The sequence below is a fragment of the Ictalurus punctatus genome, chromosome 19 (genome assembly GCF_001660625.3).
Source record: "Ictalurus punctatus breed USDA103 chromosome 19, Coco_2.0, whole genome shotgun sequence".
Lineage (NCBI taxonomy): Eukaryota > Metazoa > Chordata > Actinopteri > Siluriformes > Ictaluridae > Ictalurus > Ictalurus punctatus.
In genome coordinates, this window is record NC_030434.2 from 10,324,447 (window position 1) to 10,344,942 (window position 20,496).

The 20,496-nt window shown below is 41.0% G+C and overlaps 1 protein-coding gene across 6 annotated transcripts in view; it reads left to right on the top strand.

Moving 5' to 3' along the window:
• Positions 1–3,517: 3,517 nt before the first annotated feature.
• Positions 3,518–20,496, top strand: part of tmcc3 (transmembrane and coiled-coil domain family 3) — a 31,682-nt gene continuing 14,703 nt past the window's right edge. For 2 of the 6 annotated variants that reach the window (XR_006984197.2, XM_017494387.3), the window contains exons 1-3: positions 3,518–6,547; positions 13,407–13,507; positions 18,035–18,103. Coding sequence is in view for 5 of the 6 variants with exons in the window: in XM_017494387.3 (XP_017349876.1) it covers positions 13,475–13,507; positions 18,035–18,103 (102 nt within the window). In the remaining variant the exon portion in view is untranslated. The other 4 variants (XM_047162419.2, XM_017494389.3, XM_017494391.3 and 1 more) reach the window with 4 other exon arrangements.

The following is a 20,496-nucleotide window of genomic DNA, read 5'->3' on the forward strand; positions in this document are numbered from 1 at the left end:
TCAAAGTCCCTGGGAACACCTTTTTCCCCATTGTAATGTTTTATATAAACATTACCTGAAGCACTTGACCCGGTATTATGCACTGTGCTACTATCATGTGATTGGCTGACTGGATAATTGCACAAATGACAGGTATACAGGTGTACCCAAGATTTGATCAACCCCGAAGTTTTTCAAAATGTGTCAATAAGTGCAAAAGGCTGGTGATCATGGGCGTAACCACGCATTTTTTGGGGGGGTCGTGTCCCCCCCAGTGTTGAGGAAATACAAATCTGTCCCCCCAATATACAATACAAAATATTTTCTATATGTCCCCATTTAATGAACCCTGCCAACGGATCTGTCTTTTCTTCATCTATTCTATTTATTTATGTCTATTCCTTTTTAATATATTTCTGTTTATTAAGGAAAATAAGTCCCCCCCCCCCCATGTTGATATATTTTAGCAGCTCAGTCTGTAAGAAATGGAGACAGCAGCCGAGCGTAGAAGTGCAGCAGAACATGCGAGCTTTTTTTTCAGACAGTAAGTAACTAGACACCTAAGTAGTAGGTAACCTTAGCTTAGTATAGAAGGCATTATACCATGGCTTGGTTTGTTCTTAAGAACGTCAATTAACTTTTGATATTTGCACACCCACGGAGTAGGCTAGGCTAACGTCAGTTCCAGTTTTTGACCACTAACGTTACATTCACTTGCATATCCTCCCACCGAGTTCGTTGGACCCCTCCAATGTCCACACCATGGTTACGCCCTTGCTGGTGTTAGACTACAACCCACAGATAAGAGAATACATAATGACCGAGTGTAAAGGTAATTAGGCATTATACAGGTTGATGGAAAGTTTAGCTATGAAACTTTTCCCCAAAGGTATTTACTTCACCCATTTAAATCATCACACATTAGCTTCAAAGGGTAATCTGAGCACCCTGTCCAGGGTGTACCCCGCCTTGTGCCCGATGCTTCCTGGGATAGGCTCCAGGTTCCCCCGTGACCCTGAAAAGGAGTAAGCGGTAGAAGATGAATGGATGGATGGATGGGTAATGTGAGCCAAAGCTCAGTAACACCAAGTGAGTGTGTGATGAGTCAGGCCTGTGGTTTGCACAATGCTTACCTCATAGCTATAGTATGTTTCCTTTACTTACTATCTACATTAGAGTTAAAAATAAAGCAGTAAACTTACTACTTAACATGTCTTGGCTGTTGGACTACATTTAGGGAAACTGTGTGTATTTCATTTTTGGGTGAACTGTTTGAAATATTCCTCATATTAGCATGAACACTCTAAACAACAGACCGTAAATCAGACACTCGCTGAGGAACTGGAACTGTGGTAAAACTGTGCTTAGTGCCACTCTTCTATCCTTTATTTATTTATTTATTTATTTATTTTTAACCCCAGTACGTTTCCCATTTGTTCTTAATATTGGAAAAAATAAGCAGTTAAGTGAGAGAGAGAGAGAGAAAAAAACTCAAACACGGTGTTCCTGAGCTGCTCTGACTCACTCAGACAAGCCTGTAATAGTATCTGACAGTCAGAGCTGCTTGAGTTCTGTTTGGGTGGAGATTTGGACACATGCATGTCATACATCATCAAGCCCCAACCTTAGGCAGAAAGACGGTCTGGCTACCACCACAGTGATGAGAAATCAGAGGTATAATTAGAAGAGGAGGATTTCTATTTAAATACATGTGCATTAATATACTTAACCACAACATGAACTGGTGTTGCACAGCTGAATGTGTGAATTTCTTTCTAACCGGTATGCTATGCTATGCATCATGTTCAATTTACTATCACACGCTGTTGGTTAAAAAGTACTATACAGGTGCACAAACAATATAAATGCACTCGTAATATCCATAATGCCCAATTATGTACATTTAATGAATTTTAAATGTACTGTACACCATCCAGTTCCTCTGGTTAATGGTACAAAAGAAATACCTTCGATAGCAGCACCTTGAAGACAAGTGTTTGTACCCTGAAAGGTACACTTTATTAAATGTTCCCTGAGAGAGTAAATTAAGATGTGTGCTTCCTCTCTGCATCCTCTTCACCAACCCCTTGAATGAACACTTATTTCATTTATTTTAACGTATCCCTTGATTTGTGTGTGTTCATTTCATGCAACAATAACCTCCCCACAGTTTTATTTAGCTTGAACGTATTCCTCGAACTAGTGATCTACAGGGTGTCCCAAAAGTCTCCATGCATAGGGGAAATTAACACTTTTAAGCAAAATGTCTTCCAAACATCTTCATACATAGTTTATATTATACAGTGCCCTCCAATAATTTTGGCACTCTTGGTAAATATGAGCAAAGAAGGCTGTGAAAAATTGTCTTTATTGTTTAACCTTTTGATCTATTGTTTAAAAAAAATCACCATGAAAATAATCTGCTCTCATGGATATTAAACAATAGCAAACAAAACACAGAGGTGTGCAACATTTATTAGCACCCCTATGAATTCATATAAGAAAAATATATTTGAAGTATATTCCCATTGATATTTTACATTGTTTTAGCACACCTGGGTGACTAGGAACCGGAAATTGTACAGTCATGACTTCCTGTTTCACAGGGGTATAAATATGAGGTAACACATAGGCCAAATTCACTTAGTCATTCATAACAATGGGTAAGACCAAGGAGTATAGCTGTGATGTGCGGCAAAAGGTTGTTGAGCTTCACAAAATGGGAAGTGGCTACATGAATATAGCACAAACATTGAAAATGCTTATTATATTATATTATATTATATTATATTATATTATATTATATTAGTGGAGGGCTCTGTATGTATTTTTCCCGATAGTCTTTAAGAACGTCTTTGACAAAAGAAGAAGGTATTGACATCATTCTCATGGCTGGATCGGGAAGCTGCCGCAAGGTTGCGATGGACTTTAACAGGAAACTTGGCAAGCACATCACACACACGACACTGTCGTCAAATGTATTAACAAATTCAAAAAGATTGGAAGTGTTGCAAACCGACCGAGGAGTGGACGTCCACCAACATCCGCTGACGAACGCACAACCGACGTGATGCTGGCAAACATAGTCCCCTGTGTATGCAGACGTTTGGAACATGTTGTAGTTTGAGGAAATGTTTTTGATAGGTTACACAGCATTTTTGTGTAATATACATGAGGTTTATCAATGTCTGGTCTGATTTAATTTTGGTCAATATAGGATAATGTAGGTAAGAGTTAAAGGAAGCTTATAGCCTCCAGTTTAGCACTCTACAAACTGTGTGTCTAAATCTTCACACACTCAAATCAACCACGCTGAGGTTTCCGATACTTCAAACACAATGGTCCAAAGGCAAAACAGATAGAGATGTCGAAAATGTAAAACAATTGCAAAAACCTCAAAGGTGGCGGTTCCTCAATGTGTGTTTTAGTATCAGTCCACACCTGCATCAGACAAACGGTATTACTGAGACCTTACCTTTTGATACGTGTGTGTGATGATTCCGACATGCAGGTTGCATGATATTAAACTGGAGGCTGTAAGCTTTCCTTGTTACTTGTTAGTCATATTATCCTCTTGGCTCCAATACCAAACTAAAAGAGGCTTTGGACGTCAAACATCCTGGCTGATTAGTATGAGGGGAGAACAATTTGTGTACATACATTTTTATTTTTTCCCCCCAAAGTCATACTTTAATTCAGACGCAGGGATGTCTTGTAGTCTTGTTCTTTCCAATCTTCTCCTCTCAGAGACTTGTATTCTCGTGGGATTATTAATGCTGCAGTTCAGATCAAAGGATTTGTGCTCTGAGATTAGATTGCATTGTTGCTGGACCAGACCACACACACACACATACACATACGCACACACAGGAGCCAAATGTTCACTAGATGCATAAAAAAAAAAAGGTAAATTATCAACTGTACAGCAAGCTCCATCTGCTTAGGACATTTCAGATTTGGTCGAATCTCATCCATGCAAAGTCATCAGAGAGCTCATCTGATACATGAGATGATTGCGGCTGTAACTGTTATTGGGAACGTGCCTTACTGGAGAGTATGAGAAAGAAAAAAAAAAAAACAGCAACATGCAGCACGACAGATGAGCTTGGGCTGTACGTAGTTTTTTAATCCGCCGGTGCTTTAAAAATTCACTAAAGCCGTGAAAGCGTTTCTCCGCTGAAACATTAATGTGCTTAGGAACCATTGTGTCTAATCTGCTGCGAGAAGCTATCAGATTCCACGTTGGTTCTCTTGTTTTCCTCGTGAGACACACTGATGCTTTATAGCATTGTTGCAGTCAGATAGGCGCAAGGTGATTGAAAAAGTTTGTAGTGTGACAAAAACCCAAGAGACATCTGCTGTTATCTGTGTGGAGCTTCTATCAGCCGTGGCTTTACTGTGTTCTTGCATATTTTACCTGTGGATTTGCTGTGCTTCTGATCATCGAGCAAAGAATCAGACGTGATATGGAGTGATAGAGATTTCAGATAAAAGGGCTGACATTATGGCTGCCTGGATGGAGAAGGTTGCAAACTGAAAACGTGCTCATTTTACAGAAACTGATAGGTAAGTGTCATAACACACCGATTCTCCATTCTGGGCCTTAACAAACACATTTATTGTATTTCCTGCTCTAACACATCCATTTACCCTCAAGGTAACGGTTGTTTGTGAGTTCATAACTGTCTAGTGCCAATGAACATTAGTTCTGTAGTAGAAATCTTTCATGCTGTCAAACAAGGACATGAGATTCTCACAGAAACTTCTCATATGTTGACGCAAAGCTGAAGTTGAAGGTAGGGAAACTTTGATTTTGTGTTATTACCCATTACTTATGAAACCAGCCATAGACTACCAAATGTACCATTATGTTTTCCAGTAGCAAGGTGGTAGCATTGCTTCCTTCATTTCATTTACATAGCTCCGGCTAATTCTTAAAAGGTTACTAGATGCTAACAAGTCCAAAAAGTTTCATGAGAATGAAATGTTTATCAGGCTAGGAGGTGACATTACATATGAATGTCGTTTCAGTGTAGTTAAGTTCGCCTGCTTTTGCCATGTACAGAGTTCTGCACATTCGACACTGAGCTTAATGTTTGCACTAATTTTGTTACACTTTGCATGTTCATTGTGATTAGTCACAGCCTCGAGGCCACGAGCTTCAGAATCCTGGAGTTTTTCCATCTCATTTGCTCTCCACTACTTTTATAAACCATTTCTATGTTCCAGTTTCCAACAATGACACAATGCACATTTCAGAGAAAGATATAGTCAGTGTATCAAACAAAGTCTACAACATTCTATCTTTAACAGCTATTTAAGGGCTTTTCTTTAAAAAAAAAATAAATAAAAAAAAAGAGAAAGGGTAGAGAAAAGACAGACTACAGCTGCTATTCTGTGGTTGATTGTCTGACATTTGAATGGCTTTCCCCCACTGTAAATGTAGGTTTTGTGACAAAATGTGCCAGACTCTGTAATGAAAGCTAGGAGTCTGGCTTGCGTTGATTCTTACCTCCATTAAAGTGACTTAAACTATCCATCCATCCATCCATATATCTTCCGTACCGCTTATCCTATACAGGGTTGCAAGGAAGCCTGGAGCCTATCCCATGGAACTCGGGACACAAGGCGGGGGACACCTGGGATGGGGTGTCAACCCATCAGAGGGCACAATGACATACACATTCATACACTACTGACAGTTTGGAAATGCCAATCAGCCTACAGCACATGTCTTTGGACTGGGGGAGGAAACCGGAGTACGCAGAGGAAACTCCACGCACACAGGTTCTGAGGCGGGATTCGAACCCCGCAAACCCGGAGGGAGGAGCCACACAGCTACAGCATGCCTAGCATATCATATTATCTCTCATGTTATCCAAGTTATATAAGTTAATTAGAAGGCAGTGAATGAATTTGCTTAGCCTAGCTAATATTCATATTTACACAACTGAATGTACGTGTAACTGTTAGTGATGTGTCGTTCATGAATGATTCGTTCATTTTGAACGAATCTTTACTATGACTCTGGAACAACGAGTTGTCTTAGAGAGAGAGAGAGAGAGAGAGAGAGAGAGAGAGAGAGATTTTAATGATCCGACAGTGCTCTGTAAGTCAACATGACATCATATAAAATAGAAAGATTTGACTCAAAGATGTTGAATCGACTCAGGAGTCATGAAAGAGAACCGATTCATTCGCGATTCAAATCTAATCAGCTAGCACAAGGGGCGGGTGCGCGCGCAGGGCGCGTGAATAGTAGTAAGAATGCGAGTGTCGGCTGCGTCGCGTCGTTTCAGCCTGAGCCTGAGCTTGAGCGAAGCCGGATTATCATCACGAGGCAGAGTGTATGATCCGAGATAAAGAAAGACAGAGAGAAAGAAAGAAAGAAAGAAAGAGAGAGAGCGCGCCTCCCGTTCACTCCACTCACATAATGTAGCCGAATCCAGTGAGAGAGGACGCCGAGCGGTTGTTTTTGTCGCGTGAGTTACAGTATGCTCACAGCGCCGCTACTGCAGCTGGGAAAAGTTCACCTGCAACTCCTGCTCGAGACTTCTCCGGCAAAATGGTATTTATGTTAAAACTCTGCTTGTGTGTGTGTGTGTGTGTGTGTGTGTGTGTGTGTGTGGGTTTGTGTGGGTGGGTTTGTGTATGTATGTGGGTGTGTGGGTGTGTTTCATTTGTTGCCATCATACCGCTCGGTGATTGAACTTGACCGCAGTGATAGCTCTGTTTGGTTTGTGTTAGTTTGTTCATTACCCGTTTGTTGTTTTTATTGACTAACTCCGTGTAGAGTCGGTGTTTCCCGCCTGACTGGACTGTTTACTTCTTCACACAGGAGAGGGACAAACTCTAGCTGATATTTGAGGTGACTTTCTTGATAGTTCAATTTCACTGAAGCTTTAATTATTACGAATTAAACACGATGGAGCTGCTTTATAGTCAATTCGAGCGGGTTTGTAAACACAAACAAACAAACAAACAAACAAATTTGGTAACCGAGCAGCCACGGTGTCGTTTACAAACCGGCCAGAGTTCACATGACCACCACACACACACACACACACACACACACACACACACACACACACACACACACACACTCTCTTTCTCTGTAGAGAAGCACCACTTCATTATGTAATTCTACCCTTTATTGTTTTTTCAGTTATTCTGTGTATATGGTGCCTTCCTATCGTCCTTAATTTAGGTACATCGTTTGCACTATTTTTGTTTTTTCTAATCTATTTAATCTTTTTATTTTTTATTTCTCCTGTTTTTGCACTACCCTTCCTTTGTGCTTGCTTTGGCACTACAAATGTACAATTATTCGTCATGCCAATAAAGCACATGAAAACTGTAGAGAAGTGCAGACTGCAAACAGCTGTGTGTGTGTGTGTGTGAGAGAGAGAGAGAGAGAGAATTTGCAAATCAAGTGTGAAGTGAAACAGCATCACCACAAAAGTTTGCATGGCTGATCTGGGGTTCTCTCTCAAACTCATCCTCTTATGGTGGTTATTATTATTATTCATATTAATAATATTAAATCTCTTCATTTTAGAGTGAACTTTTGTTGTTTTTTTATATAATATTCATGGAAAATGTAGCTTTAGCGTTAAACACTGATATAATCACGGACTACCGTTTAGGTAGGTGTGTTGTGTATTCACAGACACTAATTATAAGAAGGTCAGGGATGTTCTGATGCGTTATTTCTCACCAGTGAAGTCTGCTACTTACCACACTCGCAGCTCTCGCTGCCACTCTCCAACGCTCATACTCTCAGCTCTTCAAACCTTTAGAGTTATTCCTTCTTGGAGTTATTCTTCACGGTCGTGGTGTTCCAGCGTCGTTAAAGTTAGTCAAACATGGTACGATGTTCCATCCGACGTATGTGGACGCTCGATCCTCACACCCGTACGTGCTCCTGTCTGAAACCTGTTCCAGCATGACCGTGCTCCTGTGCACAAAGCGAGCTCCATGAAGACTTGAATTTGGGTTAGGGTTGAAGTGGACGAATGACATTCGAGTGTCCTGTAGAGAGACTGGGAAAGCAGAACGTTTTTACCACATCCTCCTTTCTTCTGTTTGGCTTGGAGATAAATGTGACCCATACAAAATTCCACAGCAAGGGTTTTAAGTCGCGTCAAACCCAGAGATCATATGACTCTCATTGTTGTTAATCATCACGGGCTCCCAGTCAAATATCCGATTACTCTGAAGATAGTCTCTCGCCTATAAGGCTGTAAATACTTCTTACTTACCTCTCATGAATTTCATCTACAGTATATAGGCATGTTTGCTCTTTAGACTCTAGTTTCCTTACCATCTATGACCCACCATTGTAAAATATATATATATATTTTTTTATCAAAATGTCAGATGTTTAGGTTTTTGGTTGAATAGTGCAGAGGTTTAGATTAAAAATAAATAAATAAATTAAACAAGTACAGTTTTGAATTGACGTAAGTGTTCCTGGGCATTATAGTATGTTTGCAGCATCATACACTATACTGTGGTAATTATGCAGTTAACCACATCTGTCTGTGACAATGAGTGTACAGTGCGCAAGTTCTGACGTGATACGATCTCATACCGAGACAGTCATACGGTCATGACTTGTTAAAACTGTTAATGTTTCACTAAACTCATGATTACCCTGAAATCCAGGAGACCTTAAGAAAAAAAAAGTGTATTCAAGCCGTCTGTTATGGTAACTGTAGTAAAGTGTTGCGAAGTAATATTTTGACGCCGCTGTCTAAAAAGGTCACGGAATTTACCAATCACATCCCCCTGAATCTTCGATATCTGTAATCACAAATGAGCAAGTCAACATTTTATCGGTGGCTCCAGAAGCATGTCCCAGCCGTAAGCGTCTAGAGCTGGGAATCCCTGACAGGATGACTTTCCAGCTGAACTGTTCATCAAATTGCTGATCGCTAATCATAACAGTAAAACGTGAGCCTTCATCCAACAGGAGACCAGAACACTGTTCACTGACTGAGGATGCTGATGAAAGTCAGGACTTGGGGCGGATCAGAGGAGTTAGATACAAGAACAGGAGCTCAGATAAGTCTCAGCCGTGCCGTGATCTTTGCACGTCCCCAATGTTGGCAGGAACAGAGCAGAAACTGATCCACCCGGAGGGACTCTTTTGAGAACACATTGGTCCTGCATGCTCCGCGTCCAGTACAGGTTGGTGATTCGGCTTCTCTAACACACCTGATCATGAAAACCGAGAGCAGTATGACCAAACTGCTCTGGACTCGGACAAACGAGTCCACAACCAACAAACCAGGCGTAAAGAGTCCTACAGTAGCCTGCTGAGAAATATAATGGATATTTCACGGACTAAGCTCTTTCCAGTGCCACGAGGTGAGCTTTTTGGTTAAATAGCTGTGATTTGTTTAAGCATGAAGAATCGAAACTTGTCTGAGGTGTAAGTGTATGTGTAAGTGTGGTTCATTAATCTGGGCAGTAATGAAGTGAAAGCACAGAGCCCATCCTGTTAGATGCTTGGTAATTGAATTGCTTTGAATTAGCTTGCCGTTCGCTAATGAAATTCTTGGTAAGGCCGAGCGTTATGGATTTTCTGGTCCAAACAAGTTGCCCATAGCATATTACACTGGTGTGTGCTATTCTAATAAGAACGCTGTGTCTGCAAGTTGTGTTATGCAGCGGTAAATTAAACTAATGCTTGATGACCCATCTGGTTCTCATAGCTGTTCCCATGCAAAGAACGTTTGACTCGTTCCATTTGGCAGACGCTTTTCTCCAAAAACGATTTATAGTTGAGTCGAGCAGGCGAATGTTATGGGCTATGCACAATAAAAGCAGTTTGGCAGTATTAACATGCTGATCAGCAGGCCAAAACTTGAACCACTCAGCCAGTAGTGCCCAGGTCCTGTAGCACAGCTATAGTAGAAATAGATGTTTTATATTGAACTGTCAATCAAGTAATTGCTTGAAAGTCAAAGCTTCTATTCATAGATGTGCTGTATGGCTAAAAATTTGTGTCTCCCTGACCATCACACCCATATGTGGTTCTTCCCCAGACTGTTGCCACGAAGTTAGAAGCACACAATTGTATAGAATATCTTTGTATGCTGTAGCTTTACAATTTCCCTTCACTGTAACTTAAGAGGCCAAAACCTGTTCCAGCATCACAATGCACCTTTGCACAAAGCGAGCTCCGTGAAGACGTGATTGACCAAGGTTGGAATGGAAGAACTTCAGTGTCCTGTACAGAGCCCTGACCTCTGTACTCAACACCTTTGCAGTGAATTGATATGGCGACTGCACCCCAGGCTTTCTCACCCAACATGTGGCTGATTGAGCAAAAATCCCCACGGCCACGCTCCGAAATCCAGTAGCAGGCCTTCCCAGAAGAATGCGAGACTATTATAGGCTCAAACAGGGATCAAGTCCATATATATTTATGCCCAAGGTTTTGGAATGGGATGTTCGAGAACAGATGTCATCAGCGGGTGTCCTCAAACTTTTGGCCTTCTAGTGTACATGACCCATCCCCTGGATGAACAGGAGCAAAGTGAAAGTGTGGCAAGTGATGAAAAATTGTAAAGTCAGCTAATAGAGATGATATGCTATAGGATACGCGCCGATCCTTTTTTTTTTCTCTCCTGGTTTCACAAACTGCTAATCTAGTAATAATCGTCAAGAGAATCACGACATGCAAGTGTGTGTTTTCAGTAATATACGTTCGAAAGATATGTGAGACCTCCTGATTATTCTGGAGAAGCAGTGGAGGGCTTAAGACCATCATATTTATTCTTTCATGCCACTGGCTCATCTGTGCTGACAGTCATTGGTAGCGCTGGCCTGGAAATTTGTTTCCAATTCTGAACAATTGGAAGAAAGGCCAATGGAATGAATGCAAACTTAAAATCCCTCGGGTGTATTATCTGACATTAGTCAAATACTCAGTTGATTCTGTTTATTTAGTTATTTATTTTGTGGATATCTGGTAATGGACTCTCGAGAGGTACAGTGGATTAAAGACTGATTCATACTTGCTGTTAACTAGGCGTACACATATTCAAGATGGCCGCCACGTCCATGTGGTGCGATGTCAACGTAGACACTGGAGACGTGACACGTCCACAACCGAATAAACAAACTAACGTCAAATCACGTTTGAGTACCAACACGAACGGTTTTTATCTTGCACTTAGTGTTGAAATTTTAGATTAGTGTTTTGAGTCTGAAACCTACTGAAAGGTCTGTTTTGAGTACCAGTATTCTGTATTTTCTAGATTAGTAAACACTTTGGAATGTAAGCTGAGGGTTTTTGATTGAGATGCACATCATGAGAACAGAGAAATGGAGCTTGTCAGCCTGTGTAACGTTGCTGGAGGGCATGTAGTTAGTGCTTCCCTCCAAGACTGTTCCGCGGTCCTGTGATGTCACATGAACAGCAGTTTGGAAAGATGTTTCCTGTGTCTCTAAGGGCAGGTGTACGTCGAGCAAGTTCCAATGTGTTTACGGTTTCAGGAGAACGTGAGCCCTCACACACTTCGTAGGCCGGTTTACCTGCCGCTCATAGTGAGGCAGTCATACACGTTTATGAGCCCCAAACTGCTGGGAGATTGTTCACTCAAACCATGTGTACAAATCCAGTTCCATGGCATTCACATGTTGCTGACTCTTGAGTTAGCGGGACATGTTCTTATACTCATTGTGGGGGTTTTTTGTTTTTTTTTTCCCCCCTTTGTTGTCTTAACAACATAAGCAACCTTATAATCACTTCCTTACATAATCACTTCAGAATCATGATCTACAGTAGCTCATATACTGAGTGGATCACAAGCAGCCAATGATTTCTGACGGTTATTTGACAATTATTTACCATTTGGTGAAACCAATCAGGAGCTTGTAAGTCGGGCAGTCGCAAAGAAATAAAGCATGTGCTAGCCCTCGCCCTCAGAGATTTATGACTGATGGGTATTGTGCGACAGGGGAAATTAGCTAAAGGGCGGGAAGAATTGAGGGAAGAAATAAATAAATTGAATCATTAAGATCCCTGCTCGGTGGAAATCATTCTGATAAGAACACACTTTGTGGTTTTATTTGAAAAGCTGCATTATAAGTGCGCGCGCTCTCTCTCTCTCTCTCTCTCTCTCTCTCTCTCTCTCTCTCTCTCTCTCTCTCTCTCTCTCTCATATGTTCTCTCACTTTCTTTCTGAATTGTTCTTGTTTATGTCCTTGTTTGGACGCAGTGTTGTTCTGAAGCACACCTCACCCATATCTCATGTTTCCATGATGTGTATTGGTTGCCAAATGAAGCACCGGTACTGCTAGTGCCTCTGTGTCATTTCCACTGAGTCAGATTTGTGGGTGTCTGGAGAGGGGCTGCCTCTTTTTTTTTTTTTTTTTTTTTTTTTTTTTTTTTGGACAGGTCTTTTATATTTCTCTACTTGCCCATTGCGCTAGCTTTAATTTATTACTTCATCACTATGGCAAATAGATTTATTCCTAGGACTCCTTGCACTGTAATCGTTTATGTTTTTGTGCGGCAGAGCCAGCAATGGGTGTGTGTGTGTGTGTGTGTGTGTGTGTGTGTGTGGGGTGCTTGAGTGCAGCACCTGATTTTCCACACTTTCTCTGAAGCTCATGTTTATTGTTTAACCTCAGCTGTGTGTGTAATGAGTTTTCCGGTGCCGTATTGCCGAAGGACATCTCCCTCTGAGAAAAATGAAAAAAGTCGAATTATTTTAAGTCCAGTTGTCAGATGATTCACCTTGTTCGCCTTGGGGTTCTTCACCTTAACGCATAAACCTTAAACGCATAAACCTTTCCGGGAAATTAGTCTGGGTGTACAGAATGATCGGAGTACAAATATAGTAACTGCCGAGGTTTTGCGTCTGAAAAATCTAAGAGTTGAGAATCCCACTGGGAAATTGAACATGTGACATAAATTATAAACACCTTTTACATTCCAGTATGCAGATCCAGCCTATGAGTCTCTGCATCACTGAAGTCTATTACAACCACAGCTCTGTTTTTATTACTAGTGTTGAATTATTTGTAAATGTTATCACATTATTATTATTATTATTAGTAGTAGTAGTAGTAGTAGTAGTATTAATTTTAGCACTGTGTATTTCTCTCATTTTTATTTCTCTCTGTTCATCCTATCAGTCCTAGGGATAAAGGGTGAGTTTTATTGATGCCGCAGTTCTGTGATGTGTGTGTGTGTGTGTGTGTGTGTGTGTGTGTGTGTGTGTGTGTGTACGTGTACACACACACATGCTAAGACACCAAAGCACAGCAGGATTTCTGCAAAAGCGTTTGTTAAAAGAGCAATAAACCTATAATGCTCAGATAGTGTAAGAGCAAATTGTTCAGACTTTTTGCAATTTCCTCCCCAGATCGATTTTTATGTGTCTTAAATCCATGGTTTTGAATTATAGGTCTCTAAAGGATCAGGTTGAGATTGCTACAGTACCGCGGGATAAAACGGACCAGTTTTGAGTCTGTGATGTTTCAGCTTGAGCAGAATAGTGAAGTCCTGGTAAGTGACCTTGGCTTTACACCTATTTCAAGTGAATAAGGATCTGGATGACCCCGCAAAGGCTAGCTAGCTAACGCACTCCATTTTAGGATCAGCTAACTTCACTTACATTTGTGTTGTTGAGGCTGTAACATATTGTCATTAGCGGTGTGACGGATCACGTGACTCTCAGTCCGCATCATATTACGCTTTTTGAAACGCGGATCGGATCGTTTTTCGGATGAGCAAAAAACAAAAACAAAAGGAGGGGCGGGGTGCAAGTATAACGTTATTACTTAAAGAACATTTACAGCAAGGAACTGTTGCTTATGGTTTTAACTAAAACAACGTTCTTCTGCTCCTCCACTAGCCATGATGACTGTCATTACTGCTTTGTCTTTATCTTTTCACTGCTACTCTGCGTCGAGTTTTACGGAATGATTACCTTTAAAGCGTGACCTCGGCAGTGAAACTTTGGGGTTTCGGACTGTGGGGTGGGTTGGGGTCCGTACGGATCAACTACGATCTGTTGCACCCCTAATTGTCACGTAGTGTCAGTGGCACGTGCCGTTCTAGGAAAATAATCAACGATGGGGCGGTGTGATGCCGTGACCAGTAACGGCAAATAATATTCCCTTTATCCCAAAGCAATTTGCCAATGATTACTATTCTTATTCATTTTTAACCATTTAAAGTTACATTTAATGTTTGAGACTAGTTCCTGTTATCACTTATGTTATAACAGCTATAAGCAGTTGTTCCCTCACCAACCTCCCCCCCCACCTTTTTCTTCACATTAATAAGGAGAAAAACAACACACACACACACACACACAGCTTGTCGTGTTCATGAAAAAACGGAAACCGCGAAGCCCTCTGTCCTGTGTGCTTTGCTTTGTCGGAGAATTTAAGGTCGAGTTTTACCTCAGTTTTACAAAACATTAACACTGGAGACTCCTTCCACAAACGTTAAATAAATGTCTCTATAGAAAGCTTCACCATCTCAGCAACTGCACAGTTTTCTTCTTAAAATAACAACAGGATTAAAAAAAAATCCCTTTATGATTTAGAATTGGATTATGTGGAGCGTCTGCCATCGCTGTGACTTCGCTGTTCCTATAGAAACATTGACGTATAAGAATGAGCGCGTTTAATATACCGCACGTCCTTCGTGTCGCAGCCGCACCATCATTACCGCTCCTGTTATCGTAGAAAACTGATCAAAACCGTCTGACCAATCAGAATCGAGAATTCAGTACTGCTTTGGCCACGCGCAGTTTAATACCTGTTCAAGATCTTGATTAGTGTCTTTGATTGCAGTGTCTGTGTAGAGCTGATGGTGAGGACGTTTCTTAAAGTATAAGTTTTGATTTGCAAGCAGGAGAACATTTCTGCCATACGTGCTGAAGTGATAAGAACTTGACAAACGTAACTGTCGATAGTCACTTATGTAAAATGATCTGTAAACTGTAGTTATACCATGGGTCCTGTGGTACGTCTGTCATAATTTTACACTTACTAACATATTAAACCGTAAGTTAACATAATTACGTCCTTAAAACAATGCAGAGGTTAATTTTTTTTTGTCTGCGACAGCCATAGTTACTATGAGAACAAATTGGTTGTCATGTAATAAACATAGTCGCTATAATACACCATAGCGGATGAACAGGTAATATGGCAGGGCTTGCGATTGCTCAGTTCCTTTAGGGACTGTTGCTTCCTGGATTGATCTTTGTGGGAGTCTTGTGATGTGTAAATCACACAGTAGCCTGAGGCTGAAACATTAGTGAAAACTTTTAGTAAAAAAAAAAAACACGTAAACATGTTTTGCAGTGTGCGCTATTGTAGTTCACCCATTTGATTTTTAATGCTTTTAATGTTTTTTTTTGATGATGCCCATCACTGAAATTTGAGCCTCGGGAATCTCTGAGGATTATTTCGTTATCAGCCACAGTTTCAGTGATGAAGGCTTCTATAAGGCACAACTTCAGATGCTGGCTGAAATCGAACTCTTTGCGTTTGAAGCCGCTGTGTAAAATCAATACTGGTAAGCCTATTGTTTATCACATCAGCCTAAAGCAGTGCTTGTCTATTTAATACACACACACACACACACCCTAACATGGCAAGTTTTCTCTGAATGTCATCGCCCCTGCTCTCTGAAACCGTTAATCTGTGCCGGAAAGAAGGGATTAAAACTGAGAAAGGGAGAAAGATGGGTCCGTGTACATTAATTTTTGGTGTCGAAATTGAAAAATACAAATGATGAGGTGTTTATTATTTTTTTGTTTTAATATTAAAAATTATTTGTAATAATATTCAGTCAATATATATAAATATGGACACAACTTTTACTCAGAAATGCCAGTGTGTGTTAGAGCTGCGTATTTACACCTGAGGATGTTCTGGTGCGGTGTCGCAGCACAAGCTGCCTAAGGGACCGTCTGGCAATTCCACCCGCTGAGTTAAAATATTTGCAGGGCCGGTTGCTGCCAGCTACTTTTTTTTTTCTTTCAATTTTGAAACCAAAAACGGGCGAAGAGGTGTCTTATTAGGCATTTGATAGGGTAGCACATGGAGAACAGGATTTCACTTCATTTTCATGATTCATTTCACTGCAAGTTACAGTGCCCTCCACTAATATTGGCACCCTTGAGAGTATTTTTGTGAATTTCTTTTAACAAAAGGTTAAACAATTAAAGAGAATTTTCTCAGCCTTCCTTGCTCATATTTACCAAGCGTGCCGATATTAGTGGAGGGCACTGTATATACTGTATATAATTACACAGGCACAGAGTTACACTGGCTGTCATTGTGCTTTACTGACATGGACTTTTATCATGCAAATTGTGTGCGCTTTGCCTAGGGGTTCGTGTTTCCTTTTTGTAAGCAGTTGAACTGTATGCAAATTGCAGACCAAGATAGCTGATTATATCATTCTATACACAGCTAGCTGAAGCCACTTGGAAGCCTGATGCTGGTTTTCATCAGCAAACCGGCTTTTGTTGTTTTTGTGGCAAAACATTTCACATGTAAGTGTTTGTTTAAAAGTTTTATTTCATCGTGTCACTCAGTTGAGCTTTTGTATGTACCGTATAGCTAAGATTAATCTTACAAGGCGTCCGATGTGCTTTTCTGGTCGCACGCTTCGGAATCTTAAAGGTTACGGTCTGAATGGCCCTTTTTGTATTTTCTTGTACGCGCAAATACGTGAGACGGAATCTGACGGACGAATAACCTCTTAAACAGAGTGGTTCACTGAGCTTTTCGGAGCAAGGTGTTGTCCCTGTATCGACTCGCTCATGGCATTCCATCTATAAAAGTTTTATTTTCGGTTTTGCATCCAGACCACTGAAACATGGGGCTGTACTAATGTTGTAATTCTGTGCCTACAACCAGTAAAAACACTGGAAACGCCCCTTGAAATTTCTCTTTGTATTTGTCTTCTCGAATACTTCCCTTTTTACGGTGACATCAAGCACACATGGCCGCTCACACTGCTCACAGGTTAGTTAGATCAGTTAATATACAGACACAGCACTTTTTAAATCTAGAACACTGACTGTACTAATCGCTATTTTGAGAAGGTAATCACCACCGTTAGAGCCATCACTCGTATCACTAACGTTAGCCGGATTGCATCTTGTTAACGCTACTCGCTGTTGTCCTCTGTTATCGCCGTACTGCAGTTTCACTCGGCGTGGATGTTTGAAGCTCAGTATAGTAGAACAGCACCCGAAGCCTCTCGGGCCTGTAACTGTAAAAGTGTGCGTAAAGTAGCACATGAGCTTCATGTGCTCCGACTGAGCAAACCAAAGACAGTCTTTAAATCATTATCTTTTCAATTCGAATGTGCCGAGTTGGGAAACGACGTCATTTACAGCCAGCAAATGATCACTTGCGAGGTACCAGAAACACCGCATTAACCCTGGTGCTGATGTGCGTGTGTTCTCTGTGTAAAGAGAAGGTCTGAGAGATTTAAAATGCGGCAGTCGTCTCCGGTACTATCGCAGCCTATTACATTTTTCATGAATGCGTTTGTGAATCACTCTGGTTTAAGAGCGGCTGCATATGAGTAAATGTTTGTGCGTATATTTACTCTTACTCTCTGAGGTTAAGCTGTTCATTTCATTAAACATTGGTTTGACCCTCAGTGTAACGGGAGAATGTTTTTGTGTACGTTTAGGAAAATAGACTACTCTCATTCATGTACCGTACAAATACTTCATTGTTCTGCACAATAACATATGGAATTCCCTGACACCATAAAAGTTTCATTGTTTCTTTTTTTTCTTTTTGTACTGTGGGAGATCTCTTACGAAATGCAGTACTTCCAGGTGAAGAATTCAGGTTTTATTGCTGTTGTCCAGTAAGTGCGATTTTAATGCACTGCAGTTTTGTATAATGCAAACGGCATTCCTGAATCATCACATACTTGTCTGACAACCTTTGACCCATTTACTCAGTTGTTTCAGTAATACCATCTGCACATAAACGTTTTTTTATTTATTTATTTATTTATTTATTTATTTTTTATAACCAATAGGCCAAGAGTGACTATAAAGAGAGAGTTCTGGAGAGATCCACGGCTCAGATGGGAGAAGCTTTTCACAGGGTAAGCATAACTTTTAAACAGCTGGGGTTTATGAAATAGTGTGGAATGTGGTATTTGCCGTGAGACATGTTACAGACCTGGCAAACCTGTGGGAGAAGTTACTTTTTAAATATTTAACATTTTGGCCTTGTCACAATGCTCTACATTTGGCAGAACCCCAACATTGCCAGAGCCATGTCTCCCTGCAGTTCTCGCGTGGTTTACCAGGTATTAATGAGGCCAGCAGGGGGCGCTCACCCTGTTGTCTGTGTGGATCCTAATGCCCCAGTATAGTGACGGGGACACTATACTGTAAAAACAGCACTGTCCTGTACTGTGGTCATACCAGGTCACGTATTGTAAAAGAGTAGGGGTGTCCTGGCAAAATTCCCCCATTGGCCCTTCTCTATCACGGCCCCCTAATAATCTCTCTCTCTGATTTGGCTGCATCACTCTCTCCTCTCCACTAATAGCTGGTGTGTGGTGTGGTTGCACTATGGCTGCTGTCGTATCATCACCCCCCCATGATGTAAAGCGCTTTTGAGTGTCTAGAACAGTGCTATATAAATGATAAATGGCGCACTTGTATAGCGCTTTTATCCAAAGCACTTTACACTGTGTCTCATTCACGCACACACACACACGCACACCAATGGTAGCGGAGATGCCATGCAAGGCGCTAACTTGCCATCGCGGGCAACTTGGGGTTCAGTGTCTTTCCCAAGGACACGTGGGCCGGGAATCGAACCGCCAACCCGCTCTACCACCTGAGCCACAGCCACTCAAATGTAACTTTAGCTAACATTGCTCATCACCCTGAGAACACCAGCCCCACAATGAAGCATGGTAGTGGTAGCATCAAGTTGAGAGTTCCCCTTGAGCCACTGTGTAGCTTTCTTCTGGGTTCTCCAGTTTCCTCTCAAAACAGGCCAGTAGGTGGGTTGGCTGCTTAAATTTCCACAGCATGTGAGAGAACACCGTGCACACACTGTTGATTTTTGTCTGAACTTTACCCAAAACGTATCGGGAGCAATACGGCATGCAGAACTCAAGTACAGGGTTGTTAAAGGGGGACAGCTGGGAAAAGGAAGGACAGCTGCAGAAATGGACCAGAGGCTGTATACGATGAGACAGATGTGCAGTCATGCCATCTGTACCAATATTAGACATATGGCAGCAAGGACGTGCACAGTTCAGTTCACGGTTTTGCGTGTGAGCTGTGTGACTTGGTGGACCGTCTCACTAGAGAAGACATCAACTGTTTGACACTGTGAGGAAAAAGGAATGTAAGTTTTATCTTCAGACAGACTTTTCTGGCTGCGTCTCTGCATTTTGAGCATTCCCACGAGTGTTTCTCCAATGATTACCATGATGCTGTAATTGTCGAAACGACTCTGCTGTTTGGGTTTGTAACGACCGATTAAAATATCAAAAGACACACACTTTCCACCCACTGAAAACATTAACACGACGAATTTCCTCCATAATTCTACACAAAGCAGCTCGGAGGCAGGAGACGATTCTCTCCATTCAGCTGATTCATACCTTCAGTATGCCGAGATGAGGACGGGGTCATTGTCTCTGTTTGACCCGAGAGAAATTTCAGCCCAGTTTGATGAAAAGATGGTTTCTGAGCAAGAATGTGACCCGGGATGTTGAATTAGTTCAGCTGTATTGTAAAGTAAAGGTCTTAAAGCAAATGATATGCAAATGATACTCTTTAAACGAGGGCAGTTTGACCTTTTTTTTTTCTTTTTTTTTTCCTTTCTTTTTTTTCCTTGACAATTTCTTTTTGTCAATCTACCAGAAATATTAATCCAGTCATGTGCATTAATGCATGTAGACCCGTTTGTGAATTTTCTGCTTTGTGTCGTAGAGAATTATATTGTATTATACAAACCGCACATAGATCAGATATCCGATCTGTCATTCACACACAGCTGTTGTTCCTGCAGTATGTGACTGCGTGAGTTGATAATGTTCACACGTTGTGTAAGGGACTATTGTGACAGTGTGCGCTCAGGTGCATTAATTGATTATCAATCTGTCTCTGCCAGGCATTTAATAATAGTCTTGATATTTCAGCTGTGTTATTGTCTTTTTCCGCCACACACACACACACACACACACACACACACACACACACACACACCATGTTTGTTTCTAATGGAGTAGGAGCCATTTTCTGGGGAATTGCACACATTGAGCTGTAATGTGGAAACTCTTTGCCTTTTTCTGACCTTGTTTAGTCCTCATGTTCCTGTGTGAGGCTACATAAACAGTGAGTTAAACTGTTAGTTGAACAGCTGTCTATATTCTACTGTTTTTATATATGTATATATATATATATATATATATATATATATATATATATATATATATATATATATATATATATATATATATATATATAA